We start from the raw sequence: 20,663 nt of genomic DNA, 5'->3' as shown, positions 1-20,663 counted from the left end.
AAGTTGCCGAACCTAAACGCATTTGATTCCCGGCATCTGGAGCATTCAGCTTCTCCAGACTCCGGGAATCAAATGCAGAGTGCTCAACACTATTCAGGAGTAAATGAGCTGACAAGAAGTGACATGTTACTTCTTTGCACTGAATTTCCCCTGCTTCCATTTTAGTCTATAGGAGCAGAGAGTTTGTATGGTGGCATGTGCTGTTTTAGATGTAAAAAATTGCCTTATGGTCCGTTCTTCAAACCAATGGCTGTGGTGAGAATCGGCCATTTCAGGTGGATTTTGTGTGTGTGTGTGGCCAACTTTACGGCGCAGCGTCAGCATTGAGGTAAGAGAAGGTAAAAAGGATATAACTGCTTTTTACTATCCAGATTTCAACCAGGTCGACTTTGCTGAAAATACATAAATAAAAATGAAGGTAACAGCTTTGATGCAAAACACCTATAAAAAAAACAAAAAAAAACAATTTTTTTTCTTTTCTTAAAGAAACTATATATAAAGCTGTAATAATTATAAAATTTTATATAAAAACAGAAAATCTCAAATTCTGTAATAAAAACAACTTAAGTTATATCCTAATAAGGAACAGCTTTAATTGTAGTGTCCCAATAAAAACACTAAAAAGTGTTGAATGTTATACTAATACAAATGGGCAGTGGTTATAAATGTTCTTCTTTGTACTGGGAAGGTTCTATACCGTGTGAGTTGGGCAGCGGAGACATACAAAAAGACGGGTTTGCCCTCATCCGTGTGGGACTACAGCTATATTCGTGATTGATGGAAACGTAATCTTGCCGCGGGGAAGTCATTGCCTGTGCATGCTGAATGTTATAGTCCACAGAGTTAGAGCAGCTGGGAGGCGGACAAGCGTAGTGCGGCATCTGGAAGAGGGAAATGCTGGATTCTTCTGTCAGTTTTTTCATCATTCCTTTGAACAATATATCAGTTATGAGAACTTCGGATAACAGTCTTTGCTTGTCATCCATTTTACGCAGCTTTGCGGCTACTGTGACACCAAATGCATCAAATTCATCTTCTTTTTGGTTTAAAACAGCGGCGGCTTCGGAAAGTAGTTGTCGACTCAGATCGTCGTTTACCGGCTTTCGTTTTTTCTGGCTCGGCGTTGGAGCGGGTGGTTGCTGCGGCGGCGGCTTCTGCTGATGATGCGGCCTTTCAATGACTTCTTGAGGTGGACTACGAATACAAACCTATAAAATCAGAGAAACAAAACGGTTAGAAATGGCCGCTGTCGTGCTGGTGCCAGGTAGAGAAGCTCTCTGTACAAAGGACACATTCAGCATAATTAATTTAAAGGATCTAATTTACTTAAACTAAAATGCCATCAGAATAACCGTTCAGTCACATTGGCCAATAATATTAATAATAATAATAATAATAATTAACCCTTTGAGGACCAGGCCCAAAATGACCCAGTGGACCGCGCAAATTTTGATCTTAGTGTTTTCGTTTTTCCCTCCTCCCCTTCTAAGAGCTCCAGCACTCTCAGTTTTCTATCTACAGGGCCATGTAAGTGCTTGTTTTTTACAGGAATAGTTGTACTGTGTAATGGCGTCATTCATTTTACCATAACATGTATGATGGAATCCCAAATATATTATTTATGATGGAATCCCAAATATATTATGTATGATGGAACCCCAAATATATTATGTATGATGGAATCCCAAATATATTATTTATGAAGATATAAATAGGTGAAATCGTAAAAAAGAATGCAATATGGTAACGTTTGGGGGGTTCCTGTGTCTACGTAATGCACTATATGGTAACAGCGACATGATATTATTCTATAGGTCAGCCTGAACACAACCATTTGCAGGTTACACAGATTCTCTAATGTTATATATTTTTTTTTTATGAAATCCTTTTTTTTGGCAATTAAATATTAATAAAATGGGCCTATTGTGACGCTTATAACGGTTTTATTTTTTCACCTACGGGCTGTATGTGGTGTCATTTTTTCCGCCATGATCTCTAGTTTTTATTAATACCATATTTGTGAAGATCGGACGTTTTGATCACTTTTTATAGATTTTTTTTAATATATAATGTAACAAAATCTGTAATCTGCGCACTTTTTCCCCTCTTTTCGTGTACGCCGTTTACCGGTCGCAATGACGCTTGTTATATTTTAATAGATCGGACAATTACGCACGCTACGGTATATTATATGTTTATCTATTTATTCATTTTTATATGTTTTATTTATATAATGGGAAAGGGGGGTGATTTAGACTTTTATTGGGGGAGGGGTTTTGGGGTAGTGTAATAGTGTTTTGAACTTTTTTTTTTTTTTACACTTTTGAAGTCCCTTTGGGGGACTTCTACATACACTACTTTGATTTTTACACTGATGATTGCTATGCCATAGGCCTAGCATTGATCAGTGTTATCGGCGCTCTGCTCATTGAGCCTGCATGTGCAGGCTCAGTGTAGCAGATCGCCGATCGGACCGCATGGAGGCAGGTGAGAGACCTCCGGCAGTCCGTTTCAACGATCGGGACCCCCGCAGTCACACTGCGGGGGTCCCGATCGGTAAGTGACAGGGGACTCCCCCTGTCACTTACACTTAAACGCTGCGGTCGCGCCGCGATCGCGGCGTTTAAGGGGTTAATGACACGCGGCAGCGCGATCGCTGCAGCGTGTCATTACCGGTGAGGTCCCGGCTGCTCACTGCAGCCGGCCCCCACCTCCTATGAAGCGCGCTCCGCTCCGGAGCGCGCTTCATAGCGGGAATAACACCCATGACGTAAGGTTACGTCATGGGTCGTCTGGGGACAGACTTCCATGACGTAACCCTACGTCCAGGGTCGGCTAGGGGTTAAAAAACAACCCTCCCAAAAAAAACACACCTCACCCAATAACACAGCTGTAAGACCGCCGCCGGGTTACTGATCACTCCACCTAACTGTATGTTCTTTAGTACAGTACAGTGTTAGCCAGAAAAGCCCATATTGTGGTTCTGTCAAAGCATTTTAGGAGTGAGACCTTTATTGGCCAACAAAAAAAATGGTTAGAATTGGGAGCTTTTGGGACTCAACAAGATCACAAATGGTGGCAGATTACTGGCAGAGTGAAAGGATATGGTCAGATAATTCTTATTAACCTCTTCAGGACATATGCCGTACCCGTACAGCATATGTCCGCAAGTGGAGTTCAGAGGGGAGCCGCGCCACGATCCCGACTGCTATCTGCAGCACGGGACTGCGGCTATTAGCGGGAGCAGGCCAATTGCCATTCCCGCTATTAAGACCATTAGATGCAGCTGTCAAACATGACAGCTGCATCTAACAGTCTTATTTGCATCCAACCCCTGGTGTCTAGTGGCGGGATCCCCCGGCGATGCGATCACGGAGGGGGGATCCCTTGGTCTTGGTCCTCAGAATGACGCTGATCCCGGCTCGGTATTCTATTACAATGGTCTGCAGCAGATCATAGCATTAGAGCATCGATCTACACTGATCTGTAGGAGACCAAAAAAATAAAAAAAAATAAAGTGTTGTTAATAAAAAGCCCCCTCCCCTAATAAAAGTCAGAATCACCCCCTTTTCCTATTTTATAAATAAAAATAAACAAACAAGTTTGGTATCGCCGCATGCGTAATCGTGCGAACAATTAATTTATCACATTCCTGATCTCGCACGTTAAATGGCGTAAGCGCAAAGACCCACCAAAGTGCAAAATTCTACAGGGACCGATACTGCAGTGCACAAGTAACAAGTAATACCTCCACACCATGACTAATATCATTACACTGTCACTGAAGAATATCCACTATGTGAACACAAATATTACCAATACAATAAGTATACAGGACAAATAGCGTCACAGCATGACCACTGCCATCATCCCCATACAGTGACTGGATAATACCACTATACTGGTCAGAGACTAATAGTCCCTTTATATTACCACTATACAAAACACAACATTCTCCCTCAGCATTGGCTAGAGATGAGCCAACTTATAGTAAAGTTGGGGTTTGCACGAATGTGAATCCTGGCGCTTAGAGAATATAGATGCATAGGCTGCATCCATCTTCTGCAGCCATTGGAAGTCACATACCTAGCGTTCGGGTCACATGACTAAGTTCACTCATCTCAGTGACCAAATAGAGGTAGAGATCCAGCTATACAAAGGATCTACAGACCTTCTAAGTGATTATAGTGCAGTGATATCCAGTGACTCACAGGAGGCATCGTCTGAACATGAATAATAAGTTTATGTTTTGGTAGTGGAAACTGTCTGTTTTTACCCTTCTTCTTTCCTTTCCATCTGGTTCGACCCATCATGAAAGATTTCTGCTAGTGAAACTTGTCTTCACAGAATCTGCCAGGCAAACATTTTAGGCTCCTTGCTCTAGAACCATCCTCACCTTATACAATATCCGCATGTGTACTGTGTACCCATAATGCACTGTCCTGGACCGAATGTGATGCAGTGGGTGAGAGGGAGTCAGACTACTCACCGATCACCTGACCGGTCAGTATGACACATCGGTATGTGGTGACATGTGCGCCCCCTATAGAGGAATGCCGTGTGCGCCCCCTATAGAGGAATGCCGTGTGCGCCCCCTATAGAGGAATGCCGTGTGCGCCCCCTATAGAGGAATGCCGTGTGCGCCCCCTATAGAGGAATGCCGTGTGCGCCCCCTATAGAGGAATGCCGTGTGCGCCCCCTATAGAGGAATGCCGTGTGCGCCCCCTATAGAGGAATGCCGTGTGCGCCCCCTATAGAGGAATGCCGTGTGCGCCCCCTATAGAGGAATGCCGTGTGCGCCCCCTATAGAGGAATGCCGTGTGCGCCCCCTATAGAGGAATGACGTGTGCGCCCCCTATAGAGGAATGCCGTGTGCGCCCCCTATAGAGGAATGCTGTGTACATCCATCCCCTATAGAGAAATGACGTGTGCGCCCCCTATAGAGGAATGCCGTGTGCGCCCCCTATAGAGGAATGACGTGTGCGCCCCCTATAGAGGAATGACGTGTGCGCCCCCTATAGAGGAATGCCGTGTGCGCCCCCTATAGAGGAATGCTGTGTACATCCATCCCCTATAGAGAAATGACGTGTGCGCCCCCTATAGAGGAATGCCGTGTGCGCCCCCTATAGAGGAATGCCGTGTGCGCCCCCTATAGAGGAATGACGTGTGCGCCCCCTATAGAGGAATGCCGTGTGCGCCCCCTATAGAGGAATGCCGTGTGCGCCCCCTATAGAGGAATGCTGTGTACATCCATCCCCTATAGAGAAATGACGTGTGCGCCCCCTATAGAGGAATGCCGTGTGCGCCCCCTATAGAGGAATGCCGTGTGCGCCCCCTATAGAGGAATGCCGTGTGCGCCCCCTATAGAGGAATGCCGTGTGCGCCCCCTATAGAGGAATGCCGTGTGCGCCCCCTATAGAGGAATGCCGTGTGCGCCCCCTATAGAGGAATGCCGTGTGCGCCCCCTATAGAGGAATGCCGTGTGCGCCCCCTATAGAGGAATGACGTGTGCGCCCCCTATAGAGGAATGCCGTGTGCGCCCCCTATAGAGGAATGACGTGTTTGTACCCTATAAAAAAAGGCAGAATCCGCCTGTGCATAAAATGCAGTCTATGGCACGGACGGAGGAATCCGGGGTGGGTGATCCGCCTGGATTCCGTAGTATGCATGTACCCTAACAATTCCTTCTATACTTTTTATCTATTCAGTCTCCTTCCCCCAGTTCTCAGCTGCTGCTTTCTGTTGAAAATACTAAAATCTGTGTGGGAGCTTTTCTCTCTGTCTCCCCTTCTGAGACGGCTGATGTAAAAAAAAGTCCCTATCTGCAACTTTACAATGCTGGGAGGGATAATCACAGTGAGGTCAAAGCTACAGATACAGCCTGCTGGGGACTTCGGCCGTATCGGAAGGAATTGTTAGTCTCCCCATGGGCAGCCACATATGAAATGCGCGCAGCACACCAGTTAGGTTTTCCATATGACATTATTAGCTCTGCAGCGCTGATTCTGCCTGTCTGATCATTTTTTTATCTGTCATATAATGCTGATAATGTCTTCTGGGACACTGGGGACGGGCCCAAAGCCTGCAGTATATAGGTATGTCCCCTCCTGGTGACCTGCACCTTCTGTGTTCCCCCAGCCCTGCACATCACCAGGGGTGGACATAGCTATATACTGAAGGCTCTGGGCCCGTCCCCAGTGCTCCAGAAGACATCATCATCATGTATGTGTAATGTCCCCAGTGCTCCAGAAGACATCATCATCATCATGTATGTGTAATGTCCCCAGTGCTCCAGAAGACATCATCATCATGTATGTGTAATGTCCCCAGTGCTCCAGAAGACATCATCATCATGTATGTGTAATGTCCCCAGTGCTCCAGAAGACAGCATCATCATGTATGTGTAATGTCCCCAGTGCTCCAGAAGACATCATCATCATCATGTATGTATAATGTCCCCAGTGCTCCAGAAGACATCATCATCATCATGTATGTATAATGTCCCCAGTGCTCCAGAAGACATCATCATCATCATGTATGTGTAATGTCCCCAGTGCTCCAGAAGACATCATCATCATCATGTATGTGTAATGTCCCCAGTGCTCCAGAAGACAGCATCATCATCATGTATGTGTAATGTCCCCAGTGCTCCAGAAGACATCATCATCATGTATGTGTAATGTCCCCAGTGCTCCAGAAGACAGCATCATCATCATGTATGTGTAATGTCCCCAGTGCTCCAGAAGACATCATCATCATCATGTATGTGTAATGTCCCCAGTGCTCCAGAAGACATCATCATCATCATGTATGTGTAATGTCCCCAGTGCTCCAGAAGACAGCATCATCATCATGTATGTATAATGTTCCCAGTGCTCCAGAAGACAGCATCATCATCATGTATGTATAATGTCCCCAGTGCTCCAGAAGACATCATCATCATGTATGTGTAATGTCCCCAGTGCTCCAGAAGACATCATCATCATGTATGTGTAATGTCCCCAGTGCTCTAGAAGACATCATCATCATCATGTATGTGTAATGTCCCCAGTGCTCTAGAAGACATCATCATCATCATCATGTATGTGTAATGTCCCCAGTGCTCTAGAAGACATCATCATCATCATGTATGTGTAATGTCCCCAGTGCTCTAGAAGACAGCATCATCATGTATGTGTAATGTCCCCAGTGCTCTAAAAGACATCATCATCATGTATGTATAATGTCCCCAGTGCTCCAGAAGACATCATCATCATCATGTATGTGTAATGTCCCCAGTGCTCCAGAAGACATCATCATCATCATCATCATCATGTATGTGTAATGTCCCCAGTGCTCTAGAAGACATCATCATCATCATGTATGTGTAATGTCCCCAGTGCTCTAGAAGACATCATCATCATGTATGTGTAATGTCCCCAGTGCTCTAGAAGACAACATCATCATCATGTATGTGTAATGTCCCCAGTGCTCCAGAAGACAACATCATCATCATGTATGTGTAATGTCCCCAGTGCTCCAGAAGACAACATCATCATCATGTATGTGTAATGTCCCCAGTGCTCCAGAAGACATCATCATCATGTATGTATAATGTCCCCAGTGCTCCAGAAGACATCATCATCATGTATGTGTAATGTCCCCAGTGCTCTAGAAGACAACATCATCATGTATGTGTAATGTCCCCAGTGCTCTAGAAGACAGCATCATTATATGTACAAAATGGCAGAAATAAAGAGAACTGGGCCTCAAATAAGAAAGGACCAGAGGTAATAAGGCCATATGGGAAAGCTAATCCATGTATTCATACGTTGCCTTTCGCTCACATCTTCCCACGCTCGGTTGAATTTGATGATATTTTTCATTCCATACACTGCTTTTAGGGGCTACTGAACCCGGCCTGAGGTGGGACGTCCGGGACGTCCCTTCACATCCTTTGTGCATTTATAGGGATGGCGCCAATAAGTGTTTTTGATGGTATTATAAAAACAAATATGAACAAGCACCAAAATACGAGAGTGCTCGATTTCAGTAATGAGCCAGACAGGAATCTATGGGAGACTCCATTATCTAACAGGTGATTCCCCGGCTTAGCAGAGCGGAGGATACCTGGTTAATCTGAAGGAGACACTCAGGGGGTTACGTTAACCCCCAAAGTGTCAGGGCTGTGTTCTGTTGGTGGGGAGAGGAGTGGAGAAATTATACTTCCAGGTCCGGCCTTCCATCTGTCTTCACTATTGCTGTTCAGCCAATTAGTGTGGGGTCCTGTCTTGGCCGAGCTATGACAGTGAAGACCCCCCCAGTGAGTATACTTTCTCTGCACTCCCCCCCCCCCAACCATGTGGTTTATAGTATACCCGTCACAGCTGGACCTTTTGGATCAGTCGAGAGATCCTCTGCTAATCCAGAAGCTCAGATCTCGCTGGGAACACAATCAGGTGATAAAATGCGTTATCTGGTTACGTTTCCACATCCGTGGAGACACGACCTTCCAGATTAGCAGAGCTGATCTAGAAGGTCCAACCGTGAGGTATACTGTGAGGCTGGGGAAATGCATTCTCAGCCAGCTTTTTGTACATGGGCACCAGAGCAGCAGGCAGCCCTCGCCCGAGCACCCCGATACTGCAGCCAATACTATACAGTCCATACAACTCTAACCTCACAGACTTGTTCTCCTCACTCCTTTCTTCCACCACACAAAAAACGTCTGCCTCAAAGTCTGCAGCGCTATCAGGAATACCAGAACCAAAAGGCCTCCATTACAGTCAGCTTGTCTGGGTTGTGTCCATACAGAAGCCACAGTGCTGGTCTGAACACAGCCTTACCTCCTGAAATAACTGACTATTCCAGGAACAGTCTACAAGTCACAGTAGCGTGTGAACAATTTCATAGAAGGAATCAATAACCTGTAATAAAACAATGGAAACAACTAGAGATATAATGGGCTGTATGAAGAGCAACGCTGCAGCAAGTATGGGACAACAGGGCTGCGGTACAGAAGGTGGAAGCAATCTCTAGTGGACAGGACAATGAGTGCCAGCTGCTCTTTCTGGTCTGGTAACTGTAATAACAGGCTGCCATGAAGCTTTGATCCAGCCTACAAAGTAACTGACCATGCGACAGCTAAATCCCCTTCTCATCCTGTTGTCTGATGACGTTCTGCGGCAACAATCAGCAGTTCCATACCTGGGCTATGTTTTCCCCAGCACTCTCTAGGCTGTCATCTGTGTGTTCCTCCTCTTTTCGTACATCATATGTCTCAGGGTAGATGGATACAGACCGAGTTTGCTCCTCCTCCTCATCAAGGGTAAATTTCAGAAGGTCAAAGTACCACAAGCGCGGTATATACACGTCATCCCCGGATGCACCAGATTTTCTTGAAGATTCCACTTTCTTTAATTCTTTTTTGAACACGGTTCTTAAGTTGGCAATCTTATGTTTAACAAGATCTACGTTGGCCGAGGGACAGACGGTCTTACACAGACTGAGCAGCGTCTTGTAAGCTTCAGCTTTTTTCTGTCTGTTGGAATAATCTGCGCATTTCACTTTCCACAAGCAAGGAAAAGATTGGTAGGCCTCAATAAATTCTTTTAAGAAATCAGGGTTCATAAATATCTCGGTGGACATTTTCTTCTTTGTAACAATTACCTATAAAGATATACTATGAATTATAAGATTGCCTTCTTTCCAACATTACATAATATACTGTATGCTCTATGACTCTAGGAGGGGACAGCAACCACAAGGGTTATGTCTACTTATTGTCCATCACTACAGGAAAGGAGAAGCGCAGCTTGTCTGCTGCTTTGGCCTCCTCAAGAGAACATCTCGGGCAGTCCCTTCTCATCACAGGGACTATTTGGGGACCTAGTCTTCCACCATGTGATTAGGGCACTATGGCCAGAGCGGCTGTCTGTGTCACAGTGTTATGGTGGATAACTATATGGGTCAGGAAGAAATGAATGAACACTGGTGCAAAGAACAGCAAGAAGGTCAACCATAGTGACCACCCAGAGAGCGGAGCAGGAAGAGTTCTGAGGGAGAACAGCAACGGAGCTGAACAGAAAGTGTTCTGAGGGCACCATAACAGAGGAGCGTCATGCAATAGAAATTCAGTACATCAATGAGACTAAAGGCCATACTAAACCGCCCAATCACCAACGTACACAAGCGCCAATCTGCTAGATCCTATTACACAGCTCAATAATCGTGCAGCAAGGGATAGATATAGATATATTAGTGATGTCCATGCAGCCCTGGCTGCATATGTATGTATATATATCCCGTTAGTGAGGTCTGTGCAGTCCTTGCTAATATATATATTAGCAAGGACTGCACGGACCTCACAAACGAGATATATATACATACATATGCAGCCAGGGCTGCACAGGCATCACTAACCTATGTATTATATATATATACACATACACAGGTTAGTGATGCCTGTGCAGCCCTGGCTGCATATGTATGTACATATATCTCGTTAGTGAGGTCCGTGCAGTCCTTGCTAATATATATATATATATATATATATATATATATATATATAATATATATTAGCAAGGACTGGGAGAAGTTTCCCAGGATTGAATCCTGCTTTTTCCCGCATCCTGGGAGAAGTGGCACAGAGCGGAGCAGTGTGGGAAGCCCGGCGGCGCGATCAGCAGAGCGCCAATCAAATGAAGCGTTTGCTTCGTTGAGCGCTTCGGCTCATCTCTAGTGTCTATATATAAGTATCGTTAGTGACATCTGTGCAGCCATTGACCTAGTGTGACATAATAAACCTATACTTACCTCTCCGTGCTCCTGTGTGTTCTTCCAGCTCCTGCCCTCAGGAGGTCTCTGAAGAGAAAGGCCGCCCTGTCAATTACTGGCCGAGACGGGGCAGAAGCGAGGACGACATTGGGGAGCGCAGAGATGTATCCACAGGTTTATTATTATTTCGCTCATTAATAAACAGTCGGCCATACAGATATTACACGCAGCAATGTGCGCCCGATGGCCGATGATTCTTAGGCTGAACAAACAACGACCAGCCGATGATCATTTCATCAGCTGATCACGGTCTTTATTACGCAGAGCCGTAATCTGCTGAATCGTCCTGATTTGGCCCCTAGGGCCCCATTACAGATTTCAGAGACCACAGCCAGGAATGGATGTGACAAGAGGAGAAATCTCAGTCTTTCCTTTATGACCTGTACTCTGGTTATAGTCTCTTCCTGGCTTTGGCTTCAATGATCTGTCAGATGTCTGTGTAATGGGGCCCTTATCTTAGGATTCTTGATGGGACACATAAGTGGTTTCAAGTTTTTTAGAGCACAGATCCTTTTATATAGTTTTTTTTCACATTAATTTTACTTTTTAAAGGACCGTTTAATAGTATTGCTCACATGACGGAAGACTTTTGTAACGTCAGGTAGGGTTCATCTTGAATAATGCAGATCTTGCTATCTGAATATGTATCCTGTGTATACATGTATGTATGTGGGTATGCAAAAGGTCCCAGGACCGGTGGCAGCACAACACAAATCATAACACTAATGTCATACACATGTTCTATACATAGGCCATAGGAAGTTAAAATGGCCTCTGCAGTTTTACAGCTTTTCTGTCTTGTTCACCCCCTCCGGATGCTAAAAAGGTGCTAGTCGGAGTCCTCTCCTTCTTGCTCATAGCTCTTTCCCCCTCCCTTCAGAGACATGGATCATGTGACCTCAGTCTCTGCAGCTGCACTGAGGAGAGCGTGCTGTGTGAGCCTGCAGTGCTGTGAGATACAGGAGACACATGTGGTGGATGGTCAGGTGCGCTGCAATAGCCGGCTACCGGAGGACAACGAGCACGATCAATGGAGCGCGTAGCAGGCCTGTCTGCCCAGGGGACGTCCCGACCACACATGTACACAGTACAACATGTTCTGCAATACCTGAATACTTTATTCGGGTTTCATATTAAAAGTTCTCTCCCCTTGGAGGAGAGGATAACATGTCCTCCGTCTCTGCAGTGTTCCAGGTTGTAATTGGTAACCCAGTCCACGTCATGCACGAACATCACCACTCCGGTTAAGTGTTCTGTGCCGCAGCGTGGATCCAGCCTTCTTTTCTCATACATAGCACAGCAGAGGCACACAGTGTGCCGGCAGCTGTACCCAAAGGCCTGTGAATCTCCCTGACCCCCGGAGTTGGCGCTGTATGGTCCAGCACTGCTCAGGTTCTTGACTAGGCCCTGTGTACACCTATTTTAGCAGATGTGGCCCCTGTCTGATTGCGGCTACTCATTTGATAGGGTTTCCTAATAAAGCTGACATTTCCATGAGGTTCAGCGAGTAATAGGGGACAGAGGTTCTCATGAATCAGTGTATTCCTATGTGATGCAGCTTCAGCCGTCTCCTTAGGTTTCTGCTTGCCAGTTCTTATAAGCTGGAGGAAAGGTAGAGCAATACAAAAGCAGCTTTGTGAGTGAGCTCAGTGTGAGTGCGGGCAGCCAGCACGAGCGGTGATGCAACTCTGCAGCTAACCCCTGTAAGTGAGCACAGAATCGCCCCGCTGGATCCCTGTGCGAGTAGGGTGGCATGGTGCCCCTTTACCAGGGGACATTGGTGTAAGCGCTCCTGACTTTACATCAAGTGTCACCTGCTCATCTACCTGGAATCTGTACACAGACAGGGCACCATCTAAGCACACAGCGACACTGCTCAGTGGTTCTTCTATATGTAACTGCTGTTTGGCTCCACCACATGTATCATGCAGCCCGTCAGCTGCACTCTCACACTTTGTTTGGAGGTTTTACTTGGTCTCAGTGCGACCATTTTAATGCATACCTGGTAAAAGTTGCTTTATAATATTTTGGATTCTATTTCTGTGCATACTTTTTATTTGAGTCCGGTAGACTTCTGTTCTTATCACTGTAAGGCTACATTCACACAGACCGGATCCGCAGCAGATTTGATGCGGTGTTCAGTTTAGATCAAATCTGCTGCGATACTGTGTGTGAAGCTGCCCTAGAGACGTGAAGTTAGATTCACATGTAACAGAATCGCAGCGGATTTTACACTGAGATCGCAGCTAAATCTGCTGCAATTCCCCTCCTGTCAGTTTCAGTAGGATTACATAGACGCACCAGAAGTGTCATCCTGCTGAGTGTATGTAAGCGGCAGCCCCCTTAATCCTCGTGCAGCCTGGTGCATACATTACCCAGTTCGCGCTCTGGCTTGTTCTGAGGCTTCCAGCACCTGGATGTCTTGCTCAGCCAATCAGAGTGTTGCGGCAGGAAGTTAAATTCGCTGCGATTCCATTACATGTGACACTATCCTAACTGTAAGGACTCCAACTATATGACTGCATACCTGGTCCCTTAGAAGATAATCTCCTGAGCGACACGTTATCCAGGGCCTAATGATCAGCATGGAGGGTGGATTAGTAAGTAATGATACAATCCTGTAGTTCCCAGGAAGTCCATACAAAAACTTCGACTACACGTGCAAAGGCACAACCCTGCTGCAACAGCTGATTGACTCAGAACAGATGGGATAAAATTAATGATATTGCTAGTGAACTTGTATTATATAGCCAAAAAAAGTGCTTGTTAAAGGGAAGCATGTCACACAATCACCACACACACTACCCTGGTATAACTATGGCTATGTCCAGTATAGTATGTCTATGCAGTGCAGCAGCAATAAGCAGGCTAAAATACAGCAACAGGATAAATAATAGCAGTATTAGGCCATGTTCACACAATGTAATACAGCGGCTGTAGTTTACTATGGGTGTCCTGCGGGTGACACGGCCACATCGGCTGCAGGAGCATTATTTTCTTCCCGTTTGGATTGCACCTTTGGGTTGTGTCCGCACTCCTATTAAGCACTGAACACAACGTAATGTGCTGTATGGCCGCCAGCCGTCCCTCACATTGTGTGTACAACTATTTCCTGCAGCCGCTGTTCACCAAACTGCAGCCGTAGAAAATAGACATGCTCATAATTTTCTGCAGTTCAACAACGGCCATAATGAATGCACTGTATATACTGTGTGTACACACTATGGCCAATGTTGCATTGAAATCTATGAAAACGTATTAATTACCAATGGACATTCTTCTCACTGAAAAGAACGGACGTTGTTAACTAAATTAATACGTTGTGATATAAGATGCATTACAGAAATGTAAGGATTATCAGATATTGGTAAGTTAGAGGTCAGTGCTATGACCGATCCTTCCTTCTCAGGTTACACATACAGAACATGTAGCCGGACATGCAGCCGACACCAAAAATGCTAATATGAAAAAAATAAAAAAACAAACCTACATAATTACCAACCTTTGGCCGTCGTTTACAGTCAGCAAACACATCATAAACCAATAGTACAAGTGGATGCACAACACTAATATTTCTTACCAGACAAGAAAGCTTATTTCTCCCCACACCAGAGGAAACAGAAGCGAAGACCTTCCATACTCACAGCGCCTCCAGTCCACATTTAAAAAGGTTCGGAAGCGTCAAACAACCTTTTAATATCAGATTAAAAAATCAGTAGAAAAGAACAAAACTGGCACATTCCCTTTGTGACCCCGTCACCTCGGACGCCTATTTTGGCCTTCAGGACCCGGCCCCATTTTTAATTTTTGCGCTTTTTCCCTCCATGATCAGTGTTATCATTGCTCTGCCAAAAAAGTCTGCCTGAGGTGGACTATTAGATGGTCACCAACCAGACTGCAGGGAGGTAAGTATAAGACATCCCGCAGCCACACAAACTGATAGGGACCCCCACAGACAATCGGAGCGAGACTGGAGAGCAGCTCACTGACCGTAAAATGCTGCAGTCGGCACCGAAGGGGTTAATGGACGACAGCCTCCTGAGCTCACTTTATAGAGCCCCTTCCGAGATCATCACGATGAGGGAACTCCCTGCTTTTCATGAGGTTCTTGGATCATCATACAGCAAGGCGTTAAAAAAAAAGTGGTTTGCCCTTTAGCTGCTCAGTGCACCATAAAGAGGTAGTGCAGCCGTAAGCAATTATTCACTAAATAACACACAGTACAAAGTTATACAACTGTGTAATGTATGTTATGTTAGTGAATGGCCCCCTTCCCCGTGTTCCCCCCACCCACGCTAGACCTGAAGTGTAGTGCTCTATACTCCCCTGATTCGTGTTGACCCCCGTCCGCCATCTTGTGACGCTGATGCCATCTTCGGGCGGGCGGCCGAACCGCTCCGACCGTCCCTAGTGCCGGCTGCCCTCTGCTGTGATTGGCTGAGCAGCTGATGACGCAGAGGGCGGCCGGCACTAGAGACGGTCGGAGCAGTTCGGCCGGCTGCCCGAAGATGACATCATTGCCACAAGATGGCGGACAGGGGTCGACACGAATCAGGGAAGTATAGAGCACTACACTTCCGGGTCTAGCATGGGTGGGGGGGAAACACGGGGAAGGGGGCCATTCACTAACATAACATACATACATACGTTGTATACCTTTGCAATGTGTGTTATTTAGTGAATAATTGCTTACCGCCGCACTACTCCTTTAATAAGAGACAAACTAATCGGATATATATGTAGGAGCTGATATTTACCTGGGAGAAGTTGGTACACTCCCCAGCACTTTCGAGGCTGTCGTCTGTGTTCTCTTCCTCTTGTCGCACATCATATGCGTCTGGGAAGTGGTAGACGGGTTGTGGCTGTGGCTGAGCATCTTGGTCTATTGTGAATTTCAGAAGATCAAAGTACCAGAGCCGCGGTATATAGACTTCATCCCCCGAGGCGCCAGACTGTATCGATGACTCTACTTTCTTTAATTCCTTTTTAAACACTGTTCGCAAGTTTGCAATCTTATGTTTAACAAGTTCTACGGTGGCCGAGGGACAGACCGACTTACACAGACTGAGTAACTTCTCATAGGCTTCGGCCTTCTTCTGTCTGTTGGAATAATCCGAAGACTTCACTTTCCATAAGCACGGCAGCGAGCGGTACATTTCTATGAATTCTATTAGGAAGTCTGGGTTCATTAGGCATTCTGTCGACATTTTCTTCTTTTCGTATTAATCACCTACATCGAAACACAAACAGCGATCACTATAGTGAGATAGAGGGAGAGAGACAGCGAGTAATGCTGTAACCAAACATTGTTACCACTAGAAGAAAGTTATCATAAATCAACATTACTAGTAATTTCCCAATGTAATGATATTACCCAAAAAGACCTCCATCCCCACAGGTTTTATTAGAAAAATACTTACAATAGATCATAAACTGTTAGTGATTTGTTCCAAGATGTTATTAACCTCTAGACGACCCTGGACGTAAATGTACGTCCTGGCCGCCTGTCACCAGACGACACATTAGAGAATCTGTGTTCGGACCTATAGAATAATGGTATCATGTCACTGTTACAGTATGGTGCATTACGTAGACACAGAAACCCCCCAAAGACATATTGCATTCTATTTTCCAATTTCACCAATGTATATTTCCATAAATAATAGTTGGGGTTCCATCATACATGTTATGGTAGAATGAAAGACGCCATTACACAGTACACCTATCCCTCAAAGTGCTGGAGCTCTTAGAAGGGGGAGGAAAAAACGAAAGCACAAAAATGAAAATTGGCGCCGTTCACTGGGTCATTTTGGGCTGGATCCTCAAAGGGTTAATATACTCTTATGTACTGTTTAACCAATAGTGTGTGTATGGGGGGGGGGGGCTTGTTCTTTTTAATCAACTGTGTCAGAAAGTTATATAGATTAGAAATTTATATCTATTTAATAATCTTTCAGTACTTATCAGCTGCTGTATGTCCTGCAGGAAGTGGTGTATTCTCTCCAGTCTGACACAGTGCTCTCTGCTGCCACCTCTGTCCATGTCAGGAACTGTCCAGAGCAGGAGAGTTTTTCTATGGGGATTTGCTGCTGCTCCGGACAGTTCCTGACATGGACAGAGGTGGTAGCAGAGAGCACTTAGTGTTAGAACAGGGCGGCACTTCCGCCTCAACAGCTGCTTTCCGCACCTACTGTTCCCTCCTCTCATCTAGGTAGCAGGCTGTATCCCTGTTTTCCAGACGGTACTCTGGCTGTCTCCACCTTCCCCACGGAACGGGAAGGCAACGGGAGTCAAATGCCGATGGTTCGAACCAACCTGAAAATTAGCGCTGTTCGATCATCTCTACTCCTAAACACTTTTTCCATAATAATTTGGAACAGTGTAAAGCACCACATAGTGAGAATAATGGAGACGCCAGACAAGTTACTGACAGGAGACCTATGACCGCCACACCTACGACATTTGCAGCAGATATTCATTCCACGGCTCTTACCACATTCACACAGTAGAATGAAGCTCTGCGGCAATAATGCAGAGCCATCGACTAACTGTACTGAGTATCATGGAGGATATCACAACAAACTCGCTGCAAATATGTACATGTGAACACGCCCTAAGAGAAGATATATGAGAGGGAGACAACACAGTCTGTATGATAGAAATAACACACTAGTTCTAGGGGTTTGCTATAGGCCCCCACATATAGCATTATCAGTAGAGAAACAAACTGGGAAAATAAAACTTATGCATCTTATAAAGGGAACAGGTTTTCTACTGCTGGAGATAATTATCCCTCAAAATGATGCAGTACCCGACAAGAGGGGGCCGCCCCGCTGGACGTAGAGGAAGTACCCGACAAGAGGGGGCCGCCCCGCTGGACGTAGAGGAAGGACCCGACAAGAGGGGGCCGCCCCGCTGGACGTAGACGAAGGACCCGACAAGAGGGGGCCGCCCCGCTGGACGTAGACGAAGGACCCGACAAGAGGGGGCCGCCCCGCTGGACGTAGACAAAGAACCCGACAAGAGGGGGCCGCCCCGCTGGACGTAGACAAAGAACCCGACAAGAGGGGGCCGCCCCGCTGGACGTAGACGAAGGACCCGACAAGAGGGGGCCGCCCCGCTGGACGTAGAGGAAGTACCCGACAAGAGGGGGCCGCCCCGCTGGACGTAGAGGAAGTACCCGACAAGAGGGGGCCGCCCCGCTGGACGTAGAGGAAGGACCCGACAAGAGGGGGCCGCCCCGCTGGACGTAGACGAAGGACCCGACAAGAGGGGGCCGCCCCGCTGGACGTAGACGAAGGACCCGACAAGAGGGGGCCGCCCCGCTGGACGTAGACGAAGGACCCGACAAGAGGGGGCTGCCCCGCTGGACGTAGACGAAGGACCCGACAAGTGGGGGCTGCCATCGCTGGTCGTGGACGCAGGACCCGACGAGGGGCCGCCCCACTGGATTTAGATGCAGGGCCCGACAAGAGGTCCCCCCCCTCGCTGGACGTAGGACCCTACAAGAGGGGACCCCCAATGGACGAAGACAAAGGAGCCGACAAGAGGGGCCACCCCGCTGGACAGTTCAGCCTTTGAAACTGCCAAGTGCGATGCTGCTGCTGGAGGTTGCATGCACAAGCCCAAATCTAATATATAAAGAGATTCTTTACTGTAAGAGTAGTGAAATTATGGCACTCTGCCACAAAAAGTAGTCATAATGGGAGCCTAGCTGCATTTTTGGGGAGACGTCCAACATCTAATAACTATAATCTATGATATAAGGTTAGTTATTAGTAGTCATTAGATGCTTGGTCCAGGGATTGAGCCAGATTGCTAGGTCTGAGGTCAGGGAGGAGAACTGGCTGCTACCTCCGGGGTTTAGGGTACAAACACACACACCGTATATGCAGCAGATCTGCAGAAGATTTGGTGTTGCAGATTTGATGCTGTGTTCAGTTATTTAGATCTAATCTGCTGCGTATTTGCTGCGTGTTTGTTGCGTATTTGCTGCGTATCGCAGCAGTAAATAAGCTGCGTATACGGTGTGTGGGTTTATACCCTTAATCCATCTTCCTCTTCATCCATCCAGCGCTGCTTGCTTTTTTCCAGAGCAGTTTTAAGAAATTAAAGTGGAGCTGTTCTTGGTTTCTTGTTAGTTGACGGGCGACATAAAATGTATGTGCCTTTCATATACTCACCGATTTGCATCCAATTTTTTATTTAAAGTGACTGTATATTACTAACTAGCGCAGTGGTGCCATCTATTGGAAGTAGAATCCCAGTAAAACAATGCTGGCCAACAAAAAAACTGAGCCACTTGTTCTTAGTAGTTCTGTGGTGTAACAATTCTGCCCCATTCCCTTCAATAGAACTGAGCTGCAATACCGCTCACAAACTGAAGACAAGTGTGGCGCACCTACATTGGTGGCAGCGGAGAGGCCCATACTGCCACTTTTTAACATATATTGTGACTTCATTTAACATATAAATCTTTAACCCCTTAAGGACAGAGCTAATTTTTACACACTTTCTCCTTGTGTTTACAATGAGTGCTTATTTTTTGCGACACCAATTGTTTTTTGTAATGACACTTCATTTTTCCATCAAATATGCAGGGGGTGGATTATTTATGTGGTGAAATTGAAAGAAAGAAAAAAATAAATAAAAATGGATGTATGTGTGCGCATCAGTTTTAATCTGTTTTTCCATTGACTTCCATTATAAAAGAAAGGGATGAACACAGTTTTTTTAGCGTACACAAAAATGTGGTCGACCACGTGGAAGTCGATATGGTAGATAAATCCCGGCACTCACGATTTTAATAATGCTACTTTTATTTAAGTGAATAAAGCAGGTACCTGCAATCCCTTAAATAAAAGAAGCATTATTCAAATCGTGAGTGCCGGGATTTATCTACCATATCGACTGGGACCATCTCCTACCACGAGCACCACTACTGCCCAGAGTGCAGTCTTCTTCTATTGCTGACCACATGGAAGTCAACAAAAAACAAAAAAAACGGATATACACAAATGCATCTGTTTTTTGCATAAAATGGATGGAGAGAAAAAAAAAAAAAAAAAAAAATGCTGTGTGAACCCAGCCTAAGGGTGCATTCACATGAACAGGATCCGCAGCAGATTTGACACTGTGTTCAGTTATTTAGACCAAATATGTTGTGTATCCGCTGCGATATGGTGTGTGAAGCTACCCTTACAGTTTACCGTGCAAGATAAGGAATATGATATTACTGTGATAATACCAGGATTGCTGAGAGAGATCAATACAGTACCTAAGAAGCGGCTAAGGAAATCAAGGATGCTTAGAGTGGTTATTATTAGCAAACTCAGTCCATGGCAGCAGAGGGACCCAATCATCTAGACAGGTTGAGTCGTCATGCCAAAGATAGTTGCCCAAAACCTGATTCACCCCCATTCCACCTGACCTGATTGGCCAAAGACAGGTCCAACTTAATTTGGAACTGGAAAAAGAGCACGCCAGAACTCGGAGGTGAACTGAGCCCCCCCTGTCGGACACTATATAGGCTGGCATACCATGTAGACAGAAGATGTATGGAGAGAATAGGGAGGCCAGTTTGGATGCCAAAAGGAATACCTGATAAAGGCGTGAAATGTGCCAACTTAGAAAATCGATCAGGCACAACCCAGATTACAGTGCTTCCAGATGAGAGAGGTAGATCGGTGACAAAGGTCATGGTGACATGCGACTAGGGATTTTCTGGCAACAAGAGACCCATAATCTGGAAAAGTGACCACAAAATCTTTTAACATCTTGAGTAGGGGTTGCCACCAATAATGCTGAAAAAGGAGACCAAGGGACCTGTGTACACCTGAATGGCCAGC

General features: G+C 45.8%; 1 protein-coding gene across 7 annotated transcripts in view; it reads right to left on the bottom strand.

The window, feature by feature from the left end:
• Positions 1–568: 568 nt before the first annotated feature.
• Positions 569–20,663, bottom strand: part of LOC138774357 (uncharacterized) — a 30,905-nt gene continuing 10,810 nt past the window's right edge. For 4 of the 7 annotated variants that reach the window (XM_069955132.1, XM_069955136.1, XM_069955138.1 and 1 more), the window contains exons 2-4: positions 15,573–16,045; positions 9,187–9,648; positions 569–1,208 (exon numbers count right to left, since the gene is read on the bottom strand). In XM_069955132.1, the coding sequence (XP_069811233.1) occupies positions 660–1,208; positions 9,187–9,648; positions 15,573–16,022 (1,461 nt within the window). In that variant the 5' untranslated portion in view covers positions 16,023–16,045 and the 3' untranslated portion in view covers positions 569–659. Of the gene's footprint in view, positions 1,209–9,186; positions 9,649–15,572; positions 16,046–16,235; positions 16,359–20,663 lie in introns of all 7 variants that reach the window. The other 3 variants (XM_069955133.1, XM_069955134.1, XM_069955135.1) reach the window with 1 other exon arrangement.

This window comes from Dendropsophus ebraccatus, chromosome 15 (genome assembly GCF_027789765.1).
Source record: "Dendropsophus ebraccatus isolate aDenEbr1 chromosome 15, aDenEbr1.pat, whole genome shotgun sequence".
NCBI classification, from domain to species: domain Eukaryota; kingdom Metazoa; phylum Chordata; class Amphibia; order Anura; family Hylidae; genus Dendropsophus; species Dendropsophus ebraccatus.
Note: the sequence above shows the minus strand (reverse complement) of the source record. Positions and strands in the feature narration are given on the sequence as shown.